Genomic DNA, 25,000 nt, shown 5'->3' with positions numbered 1-25,000 from the left:
CGACGACGACGACGACGACGAGTGCTTGGAAACCAATGAACGAAATACGATATTTCTACGTTGTATTGTATTCCTTTTCAATTTTTCTCTACCAACCCTTTTTCTTTTTATTTTTCTTCACCCCTTTTTTCCTTCCTTTCTTTTCCTTTTTCTTCTTCTTCTTCTTTGGTCTCTCTCTCTCTCTCTCTCTCTCTCTCTCCCTTCGCAAATAGTAATTATTATCACGTTAATTCGATTCAAACTTAGAATCTTAGATAAATCATATGTCAACGAGATATCCTTAACGATGGCTATTTATTATACGATAATAATTTAATCGTATAATAAATTTTCATAATTTTTATAATTTATTTATTTACTGTATTTTCTTTTTTTTTTTTCTTTTTCTTTTTCTTTTTTTTCCGAAGCATACCACTGTTTATATCTTCATGAGATAAAAAGTTATTATCGTATAGAAACAATACAAAAAATATCTTAGTATAGAAGAAATTAGAATTAAACGAATAGAGAGATTAGTATAGAGATGACGTGTAATAAGAGACAACGATCTCTTTTTTGTTCTTTTTGTTCTTTTTCTTTTTTTTCCTTTTTCCTTTTTTTTTTTCTTTTTTGCCTCCTCTTAATCTTAATTCCTTTACAATATAATTTCATAACAAAAAATGTGTATGTATGTATGTATGTATGCGTATGTATGTGATGTAAAAAACGTACGGAAATGTAAATTACATGCGATTAGACAAACGATAGAAGATATATCTATAAAGTGATTAGATTAGAGGAACAATAAAGAAAAAAATTTAATTTGCTTTATATGGCAGTTCATTTCACGAGTTATTACGTATTACGAAAATTTGTAACCTTTGATATTTAAATATAATTAACCTTTTATAATGCTATATAACTTTGAAGTTACACACAGACACACACACACACACTCTCTCTCTCTCTTTTTCTCCCTCTCTCCCTTCCTCCCTCCCTCCCTCTCTCTCTTTCTCTATATTATATATTTCAATCATTTTTTATTTCATTTTATCGCTACGAAATTAATTATTACTTCACATTTTAAGTTTTTAATATTCTTAAGTATAATTTATATTTAAGTTATACCATGTAATTATACTACGTATAGATAAAACTATATCTTTTTCAAGTCGTATAAGGTTTTTCTCTCTCTTCCTTTTCTTTTCTTTTCTTTTGAAAGACTGAGAAAAAAAAATTATATATATATATATATATATAAAGTTGATATATGAACGTCGCGTACAAAGGATAATTTTTTTTCGAAGAAGAAAAAATTTTTAAATATAAACGAATTTATCTCAGACAGAAATAGATGTTCTCGAGTCATTATGGTGAACAAAAATGGTGATTTTATTGAAAGATATGAAAAAAAAGAATTCTTTTCTTTTTTTTTTTTGTCGTTTCACATTTAAAAACGTGATCACGTTATCTTATAAAAAGAAAAATTCTTTTAACGACAATAAAAAGATTACAAATACAATTAATTATATTAACAATTACGTTCGATTTATATCGACGATAATCGTTAACACATCGTTGATCGAATATTATGTGCTAAAAGTAACGCGTTCGATTGATTCATAATTTAATTAAAATCGTTATTAAAATATTATAAAGTACTTAAAGAAAATTATTAAAATCAAGATTAAGCAGATGAACGTTATATAAAAAAAAAAAAAAAAAAAGAAATAAAAATAAAAATACTATAAAAACAACTTACACAATTTTATATCGTAAGAATTACACAAGTTGTCACGTATGTAAATGCGTTGTGTAAACACGAATATGTATAGTCTCATAAACAATTAACAATTTCTTAATACAACGATACTTTTATAAATATGCCATATAAAAAAAAAAAAAAAAAAAAAAAAAAAAAAAAAATTGAAATATCCTCGTAATTACCTCACACTACGTGTGATAGTAATTCTTTTTTCATTCTTTCTTCCCTTTTTCTTTTATTTTGTTTTTTCTCGAAAAGAGCAAAGTTTTTTCAAAGATGAAAATTTATTTGTCTTAAATTTCGTTTAGTTTTACATCTCAGTGCTGTTGATTATTACGAATTTATTTTTTTGTAAGAAGTAATAAGAAAAAGAGAGAAAAGATAATGCAAAGGTAGAAGTTTAGTGAGAAAGAGAGAAAGAAATTATAGAAAGAGAGAGAGAGAGAGAGAGAGAGAGAGAGAGAGAGAGAGAAAGAGTCCGCGAAAAATTTCGCGCTATAAATCATGAAAGAGAGGTGGTCGGTTCGTTTTAAAAAGTGTTGCTCCTCCTCGGCTCGAGTGTTCGCGCCAACTCGCTGGGTTCTCTTATCAGTCATCCCGATAACGGGGCAGCAAGGCCTGTGCAGCAGAGGCGTTATCGTTCTGTGGCTTTCGCCGGCGCGACATGCACTCGTCTATTTTCGCTAGTACGCAAAACTTTTTATCGGCGTGGCGACGCGTCAACCGACGTTGCGCTGTGTATATAAACGCTGCCAATTTTTTATTCGACCCTCAAGTCAACGAACCCTCTAAAGCCCTCCTCTCCTCCTTTTTCCTCCTCATTTTCCTTCATCTTTTTCTTAACCTTCTTCTCTTCTTATTCTTTTTTCTTCTTATTTTCTATATTTCTAGGAGAAGGAGATGATGGTAGAGGAGGAGGACAAAAGGGGGAAAGTAGAGGGGAAAGAGGAGAAACTTCGATCTCGACTCTTCTTCGAACTTATTTGTTATCCCGATTGCTCATCGTAAGAGAGAGAGAGAGAGAGAGAGAGAGAGAGAGAGACAGGGAGGAAGGGAGGAAGGGAGAGGGAAAAGATCTTCCGGTAAATAAAGCCAGACACGTTCGCGAAACGTGCGCGCTTCGCGTAAGCGTTTCGTAAGCAAGCGTTTCGAGCTCTTGCTGCAATTTCGATTTCAGTCGAATCTCGATGGGACGCGCGCCATTACGAAAATTGCGTAAGATCACCGCTCGAAATTCTAATACATCAATCCGTGATACGATAAACTCCTCTCCACCTATCCTTTCTTTCGGTAAATTATTTCGAAAAATTATTATTATTATTATTATTATTATTATTATTATTATTATTATCATTATTATTCACGAGATATGTTATATCGAATATTGACGTTTGAGAAAATAATATTTAAAGACACGTATTAAATAGAATTTGTTTGTTAAATGAATGTATCTCTGTATGATTTTAAATTAGATTAAAAAAAAAAAAAAGAAAAAAATAAAAAAAAAAAAAAAAGAAAAAGAAAAAAAGGGAAAGAGAAAGAAGAGGCAAAGAATTTTTTTTTTTTTACATCGATCTAATGAAAGTAATAAGATTTATTGTTGGAAGAGGAAGAAAAAGGTGAAGGGAAGGGAATGAGGAATAAAGTATAGTTCGCATAGATTTCCGAAAAACACGTAACGCGATAATAAAAGTACCTTAAGCCACGTATGGACATTATCTATGCACTTTTCTTAACTCTACCAAACTGGCGCAGCCACGAAACTATTTTTAAACCTTATCATCGTCGATAAATAGCTTTCATAGGCGAAATGCGTGCGCATGAGTTTTGTCCGAAGCAAAGTTCTTATCGTACTGTGAAAAAGAAAGAAGAAGAAGAAGAAGAAGAAAAAGAAGAAGAAGAAGAAGAAGAAAAAAAAACAAAACCAAAGAAAATACAAAAAGAAAAATAAAAAGAAAGAACACAAATGTGAGGGAGGAAAATAATAAATAGGTATTAATAATAATGGAATAAGTGACGTTGTACAGGAAATAAGTTCGCAAACATAAAGGATTTATTTTTTGCATTAATGCTTCTACAATCTCTAATGGAATAGTAGTCATTTAGAAAATCAGAAATGTGCTAAATCCATGAAACATTATTTCACTTTTATTTATTTCTTTTTTTTTTCTTTTCTTTTTTTTTTTGTTTTTCTTTCTTTCTTTCATTCCTTAGAAAATTGTGAATTTCATAAGAGGTAAATCCTTATTCCATTCATCAACCGCGATAGATCAAGCCTGGGGTCGAGAACAAGAAAACATAGGAGGTCCAGTTTTGCAGAGTTTACCATCCGTGAACGAAGTTAGTCCTTGGCCCGTTATTTCGGATTACGTAGGATACCAAGTCCAGGTCTTCTCCTAATGAAGGCACGTGCTGTTACCGCTGCTGGCTGTGGCAGCACCACCTATACCACTAGTGAACCACGTTACAGATAGAATATAGGATACCATTACTAATACTACAACCACTATTACTACTACTATTACTACTACTATTACTACTACTACTACTACTACTACTACTACTACTAGAGCAACTAGAGTATTACTATATTGATACTGGTATTATAATTATTATTATTATTATTATTATTATTAGTAATAATAGTTATAACTTGTGTATTAGTAGTAGTGATCGTGCTAGCCTTCCTTTGTCACTGGACTTGCCTGTTAGAAGGGCTGAAGCAGGAAGGTTAGACAGAGAGATTGAGAGAGAGAGAGAGAGAGAGAGAGAGAGAGAGAGAGAGAGAGAGAGAGAGAGAGAGAGAGAGAAAGAAGACTTGAGGGTTCAGCGAGAGAGCTAGACACAGTTTAATTAAGCGAAAGCAGCGGCGTTACGGCACCGTTCAAGTTGTGTGTGTACACGTGTCGACTCACACCCACGCAAACTCCTCCTCATCACCACCATCTCCTGCTCCTCCTCCTCCTTCTCCTCCTCCTTCTCCTCCTCTTGCTCGTCATGTTGGCTTTGCCTTGCTTCGAGAGTTGCATCGATGTGCATGCTGCGCACGCACGCACGCACGCACGCACGCACGCATGCACGAACGAATGCACGGACGTACGTACGCACGTATGCACGCACGCATGTACTCACGCACGCACGTATGCATGCACGTACGTACGTACGTACGGTAACAGTGCAGCTGCACGGTTTGACCAATGTCGATGCACCCGGCCATGCTGGATCGAGTAAGTGAGAGAGAGAGAGAGAGAGAGAGAGAGAGAGAGAGAGAGAGAGAGAGAGAGAGAGAGAGAGAGAGAGAGAGAAAGCTTAAATAAGCATCGCTCAGTTCGACGTACATGCGTTTGTTTGGAGATAGGGACTATCTTCGTGGTTTCTACGTCCATCTATTCCTTTCTCTCTCTCTCTCTCTCTCTCTCTCTCTCCCTCCCACTCATTCTCTCTCTCTCTCTCTCTCTCTCTACATATATATATATATATATATATATCTTTCTCTATCTGTCGGTCTATCCCACTTCTGCGTGGCTTGGAAAACAATCGGCCGTACTCTAGCACGGTAACTTCGCTGATTGTGTAATAATGACTTCACTTGGAAATTCGAGCTTCGCGTTCGTGTCTGGGACTGAATTCAGACGAGCGTGACTTCGTCGTAGAATGGATGGAACGTTTGCCTGGAAGCATCTCCGAGTTAGTACCTTCGTTGTTTCTCGAAAGGAAGAGTGATCGAGATCGGACGGACGGACAGACAGACGGACGGACGGACGGACGGACAGACAGACAAACAGACAGACAGGCAGACAGACAGACAGATATCAGTGGTTCTCGAATAAGTGGTTAAAAAATTTTACTTTTTGCAATTTCTTTCTATTTCTTTTTTTTTTCTTCTTCTTCTTCCTTTTTTAATTTTTCTTCTTCTTCTTCTTTTTTTTCTTTTTCTTCTTTTTCTTTCCCTTTAGAGGGCGCCCCTTTTCCAAAGACATAGAAATTATTTTGAAATATCAATCTTCTAATATAGGAATGCACGTTTCTTTTAGGACATTTATATGAAATAAATAGTTTGAAACATTAACGTTTAAACGTTTCAAGATCTAAACGTTGGTTGATATTTCTATTGTTCGTGTTCTTTCTTCGATTGGTTTCAAACAGGATCAATCGAAATCGAAATCGAAGGTATCGAATACTGCGAGTTCTCGAGTTTTCGATGAGTTCTCGAGTTGGCCATAAACGGAATTTCCTAGGGTCCAATGTGTTATCCCGCGGAATCCCTTTTATCACGTAGATAGGCAAGTTCAAGGAGGTCCTAGGCGAGTTACTCGCATTCGAGTTTCGTTTCAAACGCCAGATTCCATCCTCTTGCTGCTGGTGCCCGTATAACGAATTGCTAAACTCTGTCTCTCTCTCTCTCTCTCTCTCTCTCTCTCTCTCAATCTCCCACTCTCTTTATTTATCTATCTATCTATCTGACTATCTATCTATCTATCTATCTATCTATCTATCTATCTATCTATCTATCACTTTCTTACTCTCTTTATCCATCGAATCCTCTAAATTCGAAAACTGATATACTTTCTCTCTCTCTCTTTCTCTCTCTCTCTCTGTCAGTCTGTCTGTCTGTCTGTCTGTCTGTCTGTCTGTCTGTCTGTCTATCTGTTTATCTCTATCTCTTTCTCTGTCTGTAATGTTCAGGACCAATTAGGGATATTAAATTTGACAATTTGTGTAAGTCCTTTTCGAATATCTAAAATAAAAAAGGTTCTCGATAATTAAGAAACTTAGGTTAGTTTAATGGATCTTCTGATCTCTCTGATGATTAATGATTCATTTCGAATTTTTTCAACCGTCGTATTTCGATAATAAAGAAACATTCGCCTCGATCACAACGTAGCTTCGATCAAAAGATAGTGATGTCCGATTTTGTCTAATTCTTTTCTACTTCTTCTTCTTTTTATTATTATTATTATTATTATTATTATTATTATTACTATTATTATTAACTTTTTCTTTTTTTATCTTTCTCCGTCTTTTTCTTTTCTTTTTCCTTTTTTTTCTTTTTTCTTCTTTGAAAGTAAAGGAGTCGACCAATCGAGGATATTAAATTCAACAAGCGGAAGTTCCCCGCCGAAAATCTTAAGTAATCAAGAGTGGAGGTCGAAAGTTTCTCTTTAATCCTGGTCGCCCCCTGCCCCTTGTCCCGTCGCCCTTAACTCCCACCTTTCCACACTACCTTCCCCCCCACCCCCTCCCCCACCCCTCTTGCCCTCCCCCCCGAAGTAAATCCGACGAAAACTTCTTCGAGTGTCTTTAACCGCGAAGAAAAAGTAAAGGATACCTCGGTAGAACGGATTTGGAACTCTCGCGAAGTGAAAGAGATAATCGACGAAGAAAGAAATAGGAGTAAAAGGGAAAAGAAAGAGAGAGAGAGAGAGAGAGAAAGAAAAGGACGAAGATAAAGAAGATAAAGAAAAAGAAGAAGGAAAAGAAGAAAAAGAGGAAGAAGGAGAAAGGATGCAAAAAAAACGAAGGATTCTTGACCCTTGACATGGCGTGTCGTCATCATGAAAATGAAAGGAATGAAATGTAAATTGCATGGTAGGCTTTATTAATCGTTCCCATTTTTTTTTCTTCCTCTTGTTGCTTTCTATCGTTTCTTCGTTTCTTTTTTTTTTTTTCTATTTTTTTTTTCTTTTTTGTTTTGTTTTTTTTTTCTTTTTCCTTTTTTTTCTCTCTCTTCTCCTTTCTTTTTTATTCTTACATAAAAAGGAAACGGCGTGTGATATAACGTGTAATGAACGAGAAATGATTCATAAGACGAGGTCACGTACGCGATATGCAAATGCTATCAACGAGCCGTGGAATAAAATTCTAAGGAGGACATTGATTTTATCGATCGTTCGATAGTAATCAGATCCATTTTCGCATATGTGAGACATATTTGTCTTGCGAATGAAAAGGAAGAAAAAAAGAAAAAAAGAAAAAAAAAAAGAAAAAAAGAAAGAATGTGCAAGAAACGCGCGTAAACAAAATGCACTTACGTATTTTAATCCTTAGAACGATAATATTCTTTCGAATGAAAGAAATTTATTGTTATTGTTATTGTAAAAATTCGATTTGACGAAATTATACGAATTATTCGATATAAAGAAATATCCTGCATGATCCTGACAGGGAAGATAAACGAATAATCTAATAAGATTAGGATTACTTTGTGAATTGATCTAAGACAAATTTTGAGTGATGATGAAGGAAACCGAAAAAAGAAAAGAAAAGAAAAGAAAAGAAAAAAAAAAAAGAAAAAAGAAAAAAGAAAAAGAAAACAGAAATCGCCATGATCTCGAAGGAAAGATAAGCTAATAAACATTCGTATTCTAATTCCATTAGAATTAGTTTGTCAATTGGTCCATGAATCTGCAATAAGGATGACAGAAATCGATGAAAATATTAAAAAGTAAAGTAAAGAAAAGAAAAGAAAAGAAAAGAAAAGAAAAGAAAAAAAAAAAAAGAAAATAATATACAAGTAACCTTTTTCTCATGATTTTGAAGCCAAAGATGAACTAATATACATTCGAATTATTTCTAATTTAAGATAAGATAAATCAGTATTAGCCCATGACGAATTTGAATTGAGGATGACAGAAGGCGAACGATCGAAAAAAAAAAAAAGAAAAAAGAAAAGAAAGAAGGGATAAAAAAGGAAGAAAAATACTCAAGGATCGTCATGATCTTGAAGGGAAGATAAGCGAAATAGGAAATATCGGGGTAGAGAATTTATCGCGTCGCTGGAAGACGCGGTAGCGATATTCCCGGTCTCTCTCTTTCTCTCTCTCTCTCTCTCTCTCTCTCTCTGTCTTTCTCTCTCTCTCTCTCTCTCTCTCTCTCTCTCTCTCGCTTGCTCGCTCGCTCTCGGCACGAACGATAAGGGCATGGCACGCAGTTGCGTGACGACAATCTCAAAGGCCTCGGGCCTCCTCGCGATTCAACGACGGACGCGGAGAGAAGGGTGGAGAAGGAGGTGGTAGGAGGGAGGAGGGAGGAGGGAGGAGGAGAAGCGCGGAGAGCTTTCTGATCGGGGACTCCGACTCGATCGCGCGAACCTCGCGTAGGATAGGTTAGGTCGACGAGAAAGGTGAGGAGGAGAGGAGGAGAGGAAGAAGGATAAGGGGTGGTAGGAGGACGTGGAGGGTGGGTGGGTGGGAGGGAGGCAGAGAGAGAGAGGGAGAGAGAGAGAGAGAGAGAGAGAAGAAACATCGCCTTTCTTCGTTCGTTCGTTCGTTCGTTCCTTCGAGAGCCGCTTAACCGAGACGCTCCTTCTTCGATCGGAGAACAACGTCGTCGTCTTGATCCTCTTCGTCGATCGGAAAAATTTCGAGAGGAAAGATATAATGAAAGGGGGGGAAAAAAAGGAAAAAAAAAAAAAAACCAACAAAAAACGAAACAAACAAAAAAAGAAAAAACAAAAGATAATATACCTTCCTTCACGCTTTTTCATATCTATATACCAATTGGGGGGGTAGTGGGGATAGGGGAGGTCGGTGGAATTACCAACTGAACCGGGATAAAAATTGCACCGCAATTGAAGTCCCATTAAACATATAAAAAAGATAAACTTTAGAATCGTATGGGTAAAAATTACTGCAATTCAAGTTGCATTAAGCATATAAAAATTAAAAATTAATATGTATATGCTTGTGTTTGTGTGCGAGTGTGTATTTGAACGGAATCGGGGGATCGCAAATTAAACCAATTGAATTCTCATTAAAACACGTGAAAAAAGAAAAAAGAAATTGGAATAAGGATCGACAAAACTCACGGCAATTCAACTCGCGTTGGATGTGCGAAGAAGGGGAATGGGGAAAGAAAAAGTAATTGTAATCGTACGAACAAAAATTATGCCGATCGAAGTGGGATTAAATATTTAAAAAGAAATAAAAAAAAAAAAAAAAGGACAGAAAGAGAATTAGAATGGAACGTATAAAAATTGCAGCAATTGAATTCGCATTAGACGTGGTAATAACGAAAAAGAAAAAAAAAAGAAAAAATAAAAGGAAAATGAAAGAAGAAAAAAAAATAAAGAAAAATTAGTACGATTTCTATAAAAAAGTCAACGGCAATTGGAGTCACATTAAACACATTAAACACGAAAAAAAAAAGAAGAAAAAAAAAAAGGGAAAAAGAAAAAAAGAAATTAGAACGAGATGGATGATGATGATCATAGCAATTGAAGCTACTTGATCTGACTAATTCGAACGGTAACATTTTTATTAACATTTTGCACTCTGGAATTAATGCAGATGTAACGTTATAATTAATTAATAAAACAACGAAAAGGAAAATATGTTTATTTAAAAACAAAACGACAAAGATGAAAACAAAAAAAATATTGCTATTAAAGGTGTATGTGTGTATATATATTTATATATATATACATATATATATATATATATATATATATATATATATATACACGTATATATTGTGACAATGCTCTCTATCAATTTATATATCTAATAATAGAAGCAACTGGAATGTTCCAAATCAAATATGTTTAAATACGATTAGGTTTTTTGAAATTTGTTGGGAATGCGTCATATTTGTTCTGTACGCAGCTTTAGCTCTCTTAGTTACTTCTGGGTTTACTCATGGCAAACAATAATGATTGCTTAGTCTGTTCAAATCTAAAGATAAGTGGAGGAAACTGATCAACACAATCTTTTTTTTTTTTTTTCCTTTTTTTTTCCTTTTTTTTCCTTTTTTTTTCTTTCTTTCTTTTTCTTTTTTTCTTTTTTTTTTTTTTATAACTAACAGGAAGCCATATTTCTATCTGGGTACATTTGCTTCGAAAAAATTATTATATAAATAATTAAAGGTAAAAGAAAGAAAGAAAGAAAGAAAAGAAGAAAATGGAAGAACATTTCAATAGATACATCAGCAGATATATTTTACAAATGAATTCTTTTTCGATTTCGTAAAATATCATTTCTTATAAATAATTCCATTTGAACTCTTTCGCAGTTATAAGATATTAAAAGAAGAAAGAACAATTAACAAAGAGAAAGAACTTTTAACAAATGGAGAAAATATAATTATGGTGTTCGCGTTAAAGAATAGTATGGGGGGGGGGGAGGACAAGACGGGGAGGGAATGGGGATTAATATATTTTTTCGTCTTAATTATTGGTCGTAATAAAAAAAAAAAAAAAAAAAAAGAAGAAGAAGAAAAAAAGAAAAAGAAAAAAGAAAAAGAGAAAAGAAGGAACAACATTACTTTATCTTTTTCGTATTTACGTAAGGTACGATTTTTTATTGCGTAGGAACAATGGAGATTTGACCTATAGAAAAGATCTTTATTTTGACCTTAGATAAAAAGAAATAAATAAAAAGTTATAGATTTTTTGGATCAGCCTGTATTATGTATGTGCACGGATGTCGTCGCGAGTGCGTGGCTGCAGCCAAGCCTGGCGGGTGCATTGGCCGGCCATGAGTTAGATCGCTTCAACAGCCGCCTGTAAACAGCCTCGTAACTTCACTGCACTATCCCCCTTCCCCCTTCCCTTCTTCCACCTCCACCTTCGTCTCCGTCTCCATCTCTACCACCTCCACATCCTCCTCTTTCACCTTCTCTTACTCTTTCTCTTATTTTCTTTACCTATATGCCATTCTTCTCGTTCTCGATCTTAATCTCTCTCTCTCTCTCTCTCTCTCGATTTTTTCAGAAAAAAAAGAAAAAAAATAAAAATAAAAATAAAGAAGAACAAAAAAGATAGATAAAGAGAGAGAAAATTCTTTTCCCTTTTCCATTTAATTCCATAAGTGCGTTCGATTTTTAATAATACAAAAATAAAGAAAGAAAGAAGGAAAGAAAGAAATGAAAGCAAAAAATTAAATAAATAAATAAATTGAAAAAAAGAACGTGGTTGTAGATTATTTGTTCGATCGTATATAAATCTATTTAATCGATTATTTTCTTTTCTTTTCGTATCTTTCTTCTTCTTCTTCTTTTCTTTTTTCTCTTATTTCTTTCCTTTCCTTTTCTTATCCTCTTTCCTCTCTTAATCGATATTCCTCGATCATTTTCCCTACCTCTGTACGAGAAAATGATAACAAGATAGACAGATAGACAGATAGATAGATAGATAGATACATAGATAGATACATAGATAGATAGATAGATAGATAGATAGATGGATAGATAGATGGATAAAAGAGGGGAGAGATCGCCGAAGCGTTCTTCTCTAGCGTGCTTTCAACGCCTGGAATTCCAACGTACGCAGAAATTGCTCTTCGCTTTGATCTTGGATGCTGCGCGGAAATCAAAGAGAAACGCCGTATAAAAGAGCACGTATACGTGTCACGAACTTTCTCTCTCTCTCCCTCTCTCTCTCTCTCTCTCTCTCTATCTCTCTCCCTCTGTCTCTATCTTCCTTATTTCTTTTTCTATACGTGAAGGAAAGGTATATGAAAGATAGAAAGAGAGAAAGAGAGAGAGTGAAATAACACTTTTGTGTTATCTTTAGCATTTTTCGAGCATCTCTTTCTCTCTCTTTCTCTCTCTCTCTCTCTTTATCTATTTATCTGTCTATCTATCTATCTATCTATCTGGTATCTCTATCTTTGTATCTCTTTATCTCTCTATCTATTTTCTCTCTCTCTCTCTCCCTCTCTCTCTCTCTCTCTCTCTCTCTCTCTCTTTCATTTTGCATAATTCCAAGGTATATTATTCTCTTCGTCTCTTTCTCCTCATTACACGTGAGTGCCTCGAACGCTTCGTCTATAAGCCATTAAACGCAATAAGCTCGTTACGACGAGCACGGTTTATGTTTTAGACTCTTTTCCATTATCCAATAAGGAGCGTGAATTTTTCTTCTGTGTGCCGTTCTCTCCTTGAACCAACCGGTCGTTCTCCGGTTCGTTCAACCTCGGGACAGATAGATAGATAGATGGATGGATGGATAGATAGATAGATAGATAGATAGATAGTTAGATAGATAAATAGGTGGTTAGAATGAAAGAATGATGGACTGACGGAGGAACGGAGTGTGACATTACGAATCCTCGTGCACATTGCCTTCAACGTATTAATTATCAGTTTTTTCTGGATTTTTTTTTTTTTCCTTTCCTTTTTTGTCCCTCTTTTTTCTTTCTTCACTTTGTTTTTTTTATTCCTCTCTCTTTCTGTCTCTCGGTTTTTTTTTCTTTTCTTTTTTTTTTTTTTTTTTTTTTTTTTCTTCCCCCATTCGCCATTTGTATACTGTATATTATTACATGCATAGATGAGTTGCGTGTATGCGTCTATATGCGCTTGCATTTACGTACATACTTTTGTACCAATGACAAAGTAATTTGCTGGCATTCCAGAACACATAGTATTTCCGTGGGAACGACTTTGTTCATTAACTTTGACATTTTCCACGTGACTAGAAGTCTTTCTTCTGGCGAACGAAGCCACCCTGGTTGTTCTAGGATTCGATGATATACATATATCAAAAAACCGGTTGTTGTGTGTGCACATACATGCGCACATGCAATGTGTACGTTGCGTGCCTACTCGTGTATTTGTTTAAACTTCGTTCATTTTTATTTATTTATTTATTTATTTATTTATTTATTTATTTTTTTTTTTCAAATATATTTTTCATTTCATGGAAATAATGATAACGGTAAAACAATCATTAATTAGTGTTGTTGTTTCATATTTTTCTCTCTCTCTCTCTCTCTCTCTCTCTCTCTCTCTCTCTCTCTCTCTCTATCTATCTATCTATCTATCTCTGTGTGTCTTTAACACGAAAGAGCATCGTAGACTCGGGAATTTCACATGAAGTATTTATTCATCAGGTTCTCCGGTACGTTGAAGAGCCGGGACAGGAATTTCATAATGTCGGTGTCACACGGTAATATTGATTGAAGGGCCCAACTACCCTTCTCTCTACCTTCTCTCTGTATCCACTAACTCGTCTTCTCTCTCTCTCTCTCTCTCTTTCTCTCTTTCTCTCTCTTTCTCTCTCGCTCGTTCACTTCGGTCTCTTCGAGTTTCTATCTACGACAAAAATGTTGCGGAAGCCGTCGATCGTAAGGGTTGCATCGGCTGGAAAAGATTGAATAGTGGAAGAATGAAACAGAATGAGAGAGAGAGAGAGAGAGAGAGAGGGAGAGAGAGAACGTTTCACAAATTTTCCAATTTCTTGCACAGTACAATTCACTTTAAGAATGTTGACTTTATGACAAATTATTCGATCCTAACAATAATACTTACGTTGTACTACTACGATAAAATTTTTACTGTTTTTCTTTTTGAATGAAATTATAAATGAATAATAACGAGAAGGAAAAAAAAAGAAAAAAGGAAGGAAGAAAAAAAAAAAAATTAAAGACATCGTCGTAGAATTTATTTTGGTATACTTACTATACCATACGTACCCGTAAGTAGATCTTTGATAAAATATTCATACGTTCTAACGTATATATAAAACTAATCGATTTGATTATATAACCTTCGAAGCCACGATCGAATTACTCCTTGTATTGAATAGATTTCTAAGAAGATTGTAAATAAATACAATTAAATATCTATTTGCTTTAATACGATAGAGCAAAATGATTCAAGAATGAGATGATCGATAATATTTCTTATAATCATTGAATATTTTTGTTGAATATATATATATATATATATATATATATATATATATATTCATTAATATTATTACTGTTATTAATACTACTTACTATCATTAGTATTAGTATTATTATTATTATTATTATTATTATTATTATTATTATTATTATTATTATTATATAGTGTTATCGTTCTTTCTTTGGTGAAAGGTCATAGACGCATGCAAAAAATTTACCGCACGGTTTTAATCGCAACGGATCGATCGTATGCTCGATCTCACATAACATTTAACTTTTTTCCCCGAGGATTCGTTCGTAAGATTTTAAAGACATTTCTTTTTTTCGAACCTGACGACTACGACTACGACTACGACGACGACGACGACGACGACGACGACCAGGACGACGAGGACGACGATGAGGACGATGATAACGATGAAGGACGTATGCTTAGGGACATTCCGCCTATGACATTTTCCCAAGACAAAAATACTTACAAATCTCTTTGGTTTTTTCTTAAACAACTAAAAAGAAGAAGAAGAAGAAGAAGAAGAGAAAAAGAAGACTCATAGAGAAAAACGTTTTCCGATATTTCAATTTAATTCGAATTTGCGTAAAGTTTTAATCGCTTTCATCGTAATAGAATATAAAATCTATATAAAAATTTTTTTCCACCATTTATTTATATACATAACATCACGTATCATTTCTCATGAAATTATTTCAATCAATTTTTACGTAATTCATTAAAAAGAAAAAAGAAAGAAAGAAAGAAAAGAAAAGAAAAGAAAAGAAATTTTTATGAAATTGAATCGTCGCTAATACATATCTCTTTTCCTCTTTTTTTTTTTTTTTTTTTTTTTTTTTTTTTTTTAAATATATGTATATGTGTGCGTGTGTGTGCGTGTGCGTGTATTCGAAATTTCAAAAAGTTACAAATAAAAGAAAATAAATAGAAACAAATTGAAATAGAATCAATCGTCGAAGGAACAAATATAATAAACGAGTTTTGTTATCGTATATAAAATTATTCATTTAGATTCGACGAATCTCTTATTTATTCACGATTTACTTTTATTCCATCGAGATATCGCGTGAACTTTTTCTCGATATAAAAATAATTATTATACAAGGGTATATATATCTTGCAATCAGGATGACGAAGAATAGAAATAAAAAAGAAAGAAAGAAAGAGAGAGAGAGAGAGAGAGAGAGAGAGAGAGAGAGAGAGAGAGAGAGAGAGAGAGAGAGAGAGAGAAAGGGATAACGGAAGGTTGGTAGTTCGTTCGTTCGGCTCGATGCTCGCCATTTAATTCCATAATAATTCGCGGACTGCCTCCGAATTACGAGGAACTTTCTCGCCATCTGCTTTTCGCATCACGTACTCGCGATGAATGGACCAGAAGGTTACCACTATCACGAACTTGCCTTTAGTAGTGTTGGTATTCCACGAAGCAGTCAAAGAAAAGGGAATGGGGTTGAGATAGGAATAAGAGATAGAGAACTTCCCAAACCTCTTTTATGTGTATTCATGTATATACGTGTATATACATATGTATATACATATATATATATGTATGTATGTATGTATGTATGTATGTATGTATGTATGTATTCTTTCTTTTCTATGCGAATTCACGTGACTTCGTGAATCTTATGGTTAAAGAACTTGACTAGAGAAAGAAAGAGATCGAGAGAGAAAGATTTCAACATTGCTATTAACTTTACGATTTCTTTCTTTCTCTCTCTCTCTCTCTCTCTCTTTCTCTTTTTTTTGTTTTTTTTTTATAGTAGAGAAAAAAAGGGAGAGCGGAAGGCGGTAAAAAAGTTGCGGAAAAAGCGATAAGATCCGGATTATCGCGGCGATCACGGGCCATTAGTCGAACGAATCGTCCCTTTATCCAATCCCATGACTATTTATCTCTTTCTCTCTCTCTCTCTCTGTCTCTCTCTTTCTCTCTTTCTCTATCTATCTATCTCTATCTCTATCTCTCTCTCTTTTTCGCTATCTTCACGGTCTTGCGATAAATATGCGACCGGAATATGCCAAACGTATGGGAATTATTTGTTTTTACTTTTATATACTATATGTACGTAGATGTATATGTATGTGTGTGTGTGTGTGTGTATGTGTGTGTGTGTGTGTGTGTAAATACATTTAAGTTCATGGCAAAGATCCTTGGAAACACGTAGATCTTAAATCGTTCGAAATAGTGAAATTCTAACTTTTAGAAGTAACAGGATGCTTCGGATTACCACGTTCTTTTTCTTTTTTTCTTCTTTTTGTTTTCTTCTTTTTTTTCTCTCTCTCTTCTTTCTTTCTTCCTTCTCCTCTTTCTTTTTCTCTCTCTCTCTCTCTCTCTCTCTCTCTCTCTTTTTGTTTTTTTTTTCTTTTTTTTTTCGAGTTTGCAATCAAAAAGAAAAGGGACACATTTATAAATGAGAAAAATATCCAAAGTGTATTATCCTCGGAGTGAATTCCCTTTTTCTTCTTCCTTTCCTTTTCTTTCTTTCTCTTTTTTTTTCTTTCTTTTTTTCTTTTTTTTTTTTTTTTTTTTTTTTTCTTCCAAGACAATTTTTTTTTATTTCGCTTTCAATTTCACATTTTTATTATTAAAATTCGATCTAATGTAAGGGGGGGAAAAAAAGAGAAAAAAAGAAAAAAAAAGAGAAAAAAAAAGAAAGAAAGAAAGAAAAAAAAGTTCAAACTCCTTTTTTTCGTCTTCTTTTTTTCTCTCTCTTTTTTTCTTCTTTCCTCAGCGTTCTCTTCTTCTTCTTCTTCTTCTTCTTCTTCTTCCTTTTTTTTCTTTTTCTTCTACTTTTTCCATTTTTTTCTTTCTTTCTTTCTTTTCTTTTTTTTTTTTTTTTTTTTTTTTCTTTCAGTTTCTCTCGTAAAAGATCTCTCGTGTATCTATTATCGTGCGAAGAGCTCGGACCATTAGTCGAATGAATCCTTTTGAATACAATAAATATACTCGGAATAGAAGAGAAGAACTCACGCAAACGGCGTTCCGGAATTATTCCGCACCTTCCTCACTTTCTCTCTCTCTCTCTCTCTCTCTCTCTCTCTCTCTCTCTCTCTCTCTATATATATATATATATATATATATATATATATATATATAGTTGAATCCTGGCTTCGATATCGGTTATAAATGGACGACGTTTTATATCTACGTTTTGGTCTCCAATAAATTTCCGTCGCGTCGACAAAATGCCGACGGGAGTGCTGCTGGCACAAGAACGAAGGAAAATGCTTCGCTTCGATATACACGAAAAATTGTGCGAGCGTACATACATTATGTATGTATACTATATGTCTCTAATGAAAACAAAACGAAACGAAACAAAAATAAATCTTTTTTTTGGGGGGGGGGGGGAGGGTGGCCGAGCGGGGAGGGACGGGGGGGGGGAAGGGAGGGAGGGAGGTAGGAAACAAATTTGTTTTCTTTTTCTCTTGTTCTTCTTCTTCTTCCTCTTTTTTTTTTCTCTTTTCTTTTATTTTTCTTTTTCATTTTTTCTTTTTTCTTCTTTTTTCTTTATCGAAGGAAAAAGAAAAATGAGAAAACAATTCAAATCGAATACAATATTTTATTCTAATTTTCATTTATTCTAGTATATTAAATTTTATACAGTTTCAATTAAAATACGAAATGGAATTTATTCGTCTATATTTTTCGTAATCTTTTTTCTTTTTCTCTCTCTCTCTCTCTCTCTCTCTCTCTCTCTCTCTCTCTCTCTCTCTCTCTCTCTCTCTAGATAAGAATTAAAAGAAAATAGATATTAAATAATATTTTGTATTAAATTTTATTTTTAAGTAAGTAAATTGATAAGCTTTCTTTTCGATCTTCGAAACGTCGGAAAGAAAATCTGAAATATTTTTCGAATAAATTACACGTTAAACTGTGTCAATATAATAAATTATAATATAATATAATATAATATAAATTCGATGATTAATATGATGTTTTGAGTGAAGTAGAAACGGGTGGAAAGGTTTAATGATGATAATTAAATCGGATTTTATTCTTCTTTTTTTTACAGGAGAGCTCACCTCAGAAATTGTCTCGAAAAGTTGAAGATGCTGGTACCCTTAGGTCCTGAAACTTCGAGGCACACTACGTTGGGCCTCTTGACCAAGGCCAAACGTTTTATCAAAGTGAGTAGCTTCGATGAATCAGTAACTTAAAAAAAAAAAAAAAAAAAAAAAAAAAAAAAAAAAAAAAAAATGTAAATCTTTGAATACTATTATTATGTGAAATGAAATATCTGTCCGCGTCATGTATTAAACTGAAGGGTCAAATTTTTTCGCGATCTTCTCTTGCTCGTATGAAGCAAGACCAAAATGAAAAAAAGAAAAGAAGAACAAAAGACAACAGAAAAACGAGAAAGAAAAAAATGGAGAAAAAGAAGAAGAAGAAGAAAAGGAAGGAAGAAGAAAAAAATTAAGAAAGCTAAGTTTCCCCGGTTTCTTTTTCTGGTTTATGACGATCAGAACAGCTACGGGTGGTCACGCTTGAAATCCATAGATACAGAAGTCGTGCCTCGGTAAAACTTCACCAGGATGAGAAAGATTGTTGGTTGAGAAGAGAGGGAGGGGGGGATGGTGAGGGGGATGGCAGGGTGGGAGGGAGAGGAATGGTCGTTTGAATATTTCATGGAGACTTCTGCGAAGTCGCGGTTTGTAAGAAGCGATGGTGAGAGAAAGAGAGAGAGAGAGAGAGAGAGAGAGAGAGAGAGAGAGAGAAATAGAGAGTACGAAAGGATAAAGAAAAAAGCGTCGTGGTTGTGTCAGTAGAAAAGAGGGTGGCGGGGGATGAGGTGAGGATGGATAAGAAGAACAGCCCGACAGAAAGGCAAGTCGGTATAATTAGCAAGAAAGATGGCGGAAAAGATGTCCGCCGAGTGTGAAAAGAATCGCGGTCGAGTACGGTCGTCCGTTGGAAATATTTCTCTCTTTTTGGCATCGTGGCATTGAAAGGAAAAGTAAAAAAAAGAAAAAACAAAAAAAAAAAAATAAAAAGGGGAAAAGGGAACGAATTCGAGAAGTCGATCGGATTGTGAACGTCAAGCCAGGACGAAGATATAAGTTCGTTTAAAAAGTACTTATCCCATTCTTTCCTCGTTTATCGACGGACCAACACAGGATGAGAATTTATTCGTTTTAGGAATATCGTAAATCAAACGTTCCTAATTCGAATCGATTTTTATCTCGAAGATACGTCTTTGCAGTTAATTTTTTTTTTCTTTTTCCCCTCTCTTTTCTTTCTTCCTTGTTCTTTTTTTCTTTTCTTTTCTTTTCTTTTCTTTTTTCTTTTTTCTTTTTCTTTACTCTCTCCTTCGTTCCTATCTCTTTGAAAAATTATTCTGATAAAATGAATTCTTTATCTTAAATCCTTCGATAAAATAATTTTTAACGTATGTTTTCTATTACGTACAACGTAAGAAATGGCCATCTTGATTTCAAAGAATTTTCTTTCTTCCATTTCAAAAATTATTTCTATAAAATCAGAATCCATGATGTTAGGATATAAGAGGTAGTAGATTACATTCTTCTTTCTTTTTTTTTTTTTTAATCGTTCTTTCAATGAAATCGTTTCGAATTTTTTCATTGCGGTATGATATAAGAAATCGGTCATCTTGATTCCGACAAATTTTATTTCTTCCATTTTGAAAATTATTTTTATAAAATGCAGTCGAATCCGAGGAGATAAGTGGAGATCACGTTTTATCGTTCTTTCGATGAAATTCATATCGAATATTATCGAAACAACGCAATCATCTTAATTTCTACGCGTTCTACAGTATATATTGCGCGTTCTTAATTCTTTCATGCATGATTCTTTTATTTATTCATTTATCATTATTATTATTATTATTAGTATTATTATTTTCTTTTTCTTTTTAGATATATTTAAAGGAAAAAAAAAAACAAAAAGAAAAAAAAAAAAAGAAGAAAAACACATTATTAATTTAGAATCACGTAAGAGGAATCACGTGGTTTGTGCGAGAGATCAAAATTAATCAAACAACGGTGAAAGAAAATTTTTTTTTCTTTTTTTTTTTTCACGACACGATGCGTATACAATTATTCGAAAATAGATTGATCATTCCATTTAAGTATTAATTTTCCAACGGGAATGGAAGGTAAGGGAAGAGAAGAAAGAAGGAAGAAAGGAAGGAAGGAAAGAAAGAAAGAAAGAAAGGAAAAAAAGAGAAAAAGAGAAAAAAAAAATGAATCATACAGCGAGTTATCGACTAGCGTGGAAATTTGAATTTCGCGGCTTGAAGCGAGACTAATAGGGAAGGTCGAGTAATCGTATTTTCCATGGCTATGTCACGCACGGTGTATAAGACTACGGAAGAGAGGGAGAGAAAGAGAGAGAGAGAGAGAGAGAGAGTGAGAGAGAGAGAGAGAGAGGAAGAGAAAGAGGGAAAGAGATAGGTACAGGTATAGGAAGGTAGCAAGCAACATTCTGGATATACGCACATACATACTTATATACGACACGCACATACACACATACACACACGCATACTTATATACTATAAAACATACGTATATAGAGATATACGTGGCCAGAAACTCCCACGCAAAGCGTGCACGAACGGCCAAACGGTGGATACGCGCGACTGCACGTACCTCTGCAAACCATCCGTGTGCGTGGATAGGAACTCATAGTTACAGAGAGTTGAGAGAGAGAGAGAGAGAGAGAGAGAGAGAGAGAGAGAGAGAGAGAGAGAAGAGGAAGCGTGTACACACGCGGCTTACGCGCGTACGCCATTGTCCCGACGCTCTGTAATTTACTAACTACGCGTCCATTGTGCGTCGGCACTCTCTGTTTGTCCCGACACCTTACACCCCCATCGTATCTCTCTCTCTCTCTCTTTCTATCTTTTTGTATATCCCTTTCCGTTTATCTTTTTGTATATCTATCCATCTATATATCTCTTTCTCCCTGTTTCTCTTTTTTTTTGTATAACTGTTTGTCTCTCTCTTTCTTTCTCTCGCTCTCTCGCTCTCTCTTTCTTTTTCTTCTTCTTTCTCTCCCTCAGAATATCCTCTAGTCATCTATCTCTTTTTAGTCGTCCCACTCGATCTGTGCATGTATATGTGTGAAAAAGAGAGAAGAAATCCCTTCGTAATTTTTTTCTCTCTCTTTCTTCTCCCTTCTCATCATCAACGTCTCCTTGCCTCGTCGAGATCGTAGGTCGAGAATTTCAGACCTTTTTCTTTTTCTTTTTCTTTTTCTTTTTCTTTCTTTTTTTTCCCTTTTTTTTCCCCCTTGTTTCTTTCGTTCTTTATTTTTCTTTTTTTCTTTTTCCCCTGTTTTCTTTTCTTTTTTTCTTTTTCCTTTCTTTTGAAATAAAAGAGAAGTTCGTTAGAATGTTATTACGTATCTTCTATGTTTATTTGTATGAGTACGCACATATATAATGTACATGATTGCGGTATGCATCATGCATACACAGCAGTGTATGTATTTATACTGATCCTTTTTTTTTTTTCTTTTCTTTTTCTTTTTTTTTTTTTTTTTTTTTTTTTGCTTTTATAGAAGAAATTCATTAAAGAAAGAGAGAGAGAGAGAGAGAGAGAGAGGCAGATGGATAATCGTCGTATCTTGTGGTTTCAAAAAAAAAAAAGAAAAAAAAAAAACGTGTCGATTCTTTTCTTTTTTCTTTTAAATACGACCGACAAAATGAAAGTAAGAGAGAAAGAGAGAGAATGTTATTTTCTGTATAATAAATGATAAAAAGAGCTTAGAATGTTCATTACCTAATGCGATGCTCGCATATACGCGCAGAATTGCGTTGCTTTCCGCGAGGTTCATTCGTTTATAGGTTACTTCGTACATCGTCTATCTTCTTCCCTCTTTCTCCATCTCTTTTTAAGAGTTTCGTGTAAAAAGGAGAGAGAGCGAGAGAGTGAGAGGGAGAGAAAGGGTGAAGGGACACACGTGTCTCGCACGCGCGCGCGTATTATATTCCGAGCGGCCATTCGTCTTCGGCATTCTTTTCTTCCTCAGCCGGTTGGATGGCTGGTTCGTTGGTTGGTTGGTTGGTTGCTTGGTTAGTTGGTTGGTTGGTTGGTTGGTTGGTTGGTTGGTTGGTTGGCTGGCTGCGTTTCTTTTGCTGGCTTAGCGGGAGCGAAAAATAAAGACAAGGGCCGGTGAATTTTTGTGATAAAGAAGATGAAGGAGTCGCACTTTGCGTTTGTTCAAAAGGGCTTGTCGTAAAAACTCGAGGATTATTATGGGATATAATGTAGCTTCATCTCTTTCTCGCTATCTCTATACATCTATCTATCCATCTATCCAATTGTCTCTCTCTCTCTCTCTCTCTCTCTCTCTCTTCTTCTCTCTCTTTCTTTCTTTTTTTTTTTTTCTTTTTTTTTTTTTTTTTTTTTTTTTTAAACGGAGAGTGGGAACAAGCCGAGTGCAACAAAGATAACAATTTTCCATGCTAGAAAGGAAATTGTTCGTTCCTCGTTACTTGGTAATATATTATACACAGTGTTACAATGTTACTCGGTTACTATAATTTCAGATATGGATTTCTCATATGTAGAAAAGAAGTAAAAAAAAATATATATATATATATATAACATGGGTCCGGAAATTCTTAATATCTCTGAGTAATTAGATTCTCAAATATGATTCCAGTATAAATCAATTCATTGGGATTATATACGATATCAATCTGTTGATATTTTCTTACATATACAATATTGAAAAATATTTATCTCCTTTATCTTGAATACAAGGATGTTCAACTCGTCGTATTATTCAGCTCCTTACACGCTTCAAAATTCTTGGCGTAATGCCTATTTATGATTGTGATTACATACACATGTATAATACATTTTCTAATGTTATAAGATATTAAATGCAATTGAAAAACTCGACGGATACGGTTGCTTAAATATTTGAACGCAATGTAACTAAGTATTTTGAATTTAATCCCGGAAAATAAAATAAACGTAATTGGAGTAAACTGATATCGTGCTTGAAAGTATTGTAATTCAAAAATTAAAGATTTTCGAGATTCATGCTGATAGAATTTATTTTTCTATTCTACGTACATATGAGAAATTCATTCTTATTATTTTGCTGCGTTTTTTGTTACACCATATATATATGTATATATATATATATATATGTGTTTTCAATAAGAAGTGATTTTGTATAAGAAAGTAAAAGAAAAAAAAACGCTATAGTTAATTTTTGAAAATGACAATTTGTCGATAATTTAATATTCATAATAAATATATTAAATTATTATTTTTAATAATGGAAACGTACGAAAAAAAAAAAAAAATTGAATTCTAGTCCTTAGTTAAGAATTCGATTCAAGTATTCCCATTTCGCTTGCGATAACTCTAACCATTAAACTACTCAAGAATTTAGATTTTTCATTACTTCGTATAGCCCTTTAGAATGTCTACAATAAAATAATAATAATAATAATAATAATAATTATTATTATTATTATTTTTTTTTTTTTATTTAATTAAAATAATCATTTATAATAAAATAATAGCGTACATTTTTACAAGGAAACCAACCTATTCAAGTATACCCATTGAAATTACTTGTATATGTATATACTCAAGAATGAAAATGAATCTGAAAGAAAGGTTTACATTTTTCATTTAACTTTTATTCCAAATATCTAATGGTTCGTACAATATTATTATTATTATTATTATTATTATTATTATTATCATTATTATTATCATTATAAAGATATGCTTACAAAAGATTCTTTTGTTCTCAATATATATATATATATATATATATATATATATATATATATATATACGATCAAAAAACGTGTATAAAATCTAAAAAACATACATACATACATACACCCACGCGCGCGCGCATACACACACACACACACACACATATACACATATAAACGATGAAAGTATGCTTTTAAAATCTAACGAACACACATAGTTATAAACGGATCGAAAAGCTTATGGATCGGACAAATCACCTACATTGATTCCATGGATTGTCAAAAGGATCATTATAATGTAGAAGATGGGTGTACATTTTGATCAGGATCAGAAAATGGTAGGGGGAATGATAGTAGGGGGTGGGAATGGTGGGATCAGATGATGGGGATGAAGTAGTTAAGTTCGGTTGGTGAGGAATCGAGGTGGAAGAACATCTCTGCGTTATGGTTCTTGGTCGTTCGTCCGTGTCTACCACGATCGGGTTTTCCTGGCACGAAGTAGATGGCGGAAACAAGTCGAGTCCTACTTTTAAGCTCGAGCCGAGGGAGTTTACGAGAGGAAAACTCAGATCGGCTCGCTCGCTTTAACCTACCCTTATCTACGCTCTAAACCCCATATCGAGCAGAATGAAAAGTACGAAGGTAGGAACTCTTCTAGGACGACCTAACACAAACACATATATATGTATGTATATACATATATACATATGCACATATATATATATATACATATACATATACATACAGAGTCTTCTTATATATACATATACATATACATATACATATGTGTCTTCTTATCTGCGATTTGGTGATTCCGCTTTTCATTATTTCTCCTTTTTATCCTCTCTGTCTCTCTCTCTCTCTCTCTCTTTCTTTCTGTCACTGTCTCTCTTTCTTTCTTTTT

The 25,000-nt window shown here is 34.0% G+C and overlaps 1 protein-coding gene across 1 annotated transcript in view; it reads left to right on the top strand.

Annotated features, from left to right (window-relative positions):
* Window positions 1-25,000, top strand: part of LOC124946739 — a 111,359-nt gene that overhangs the window by 69,009 nt on the left and 17,350 nt on the right. The window contains exon 4 of the mRNA XM_047487901.1: window positions 18,397-18,511. Within this exon, the coding sequence (XP_047343857.1) occupies window positions 18,397-18,511 (115 nt within the window). The remainder of the gene's footprint in view (window positions 1-18,396; window positions 18,512-25,000) is intronic.

This window comes from Vespa velutina, chromosome 2 (assembly GCF_912470025.1).
Source record: "Vespa velutina chromosome 2, iVesVel2.1, whole genome shotgun sequence".
NCBI lineage: Eukaryota > Metazoa > Arthropoda > Insecta > Hymenoptera > Vespidae > Vespa > Vespa velutina.
The sequence above is the reverse complement of the archived record's forward strand: the minus strand, read 5'-3'. Positions and strand labels throughout refer to the sequence as shown.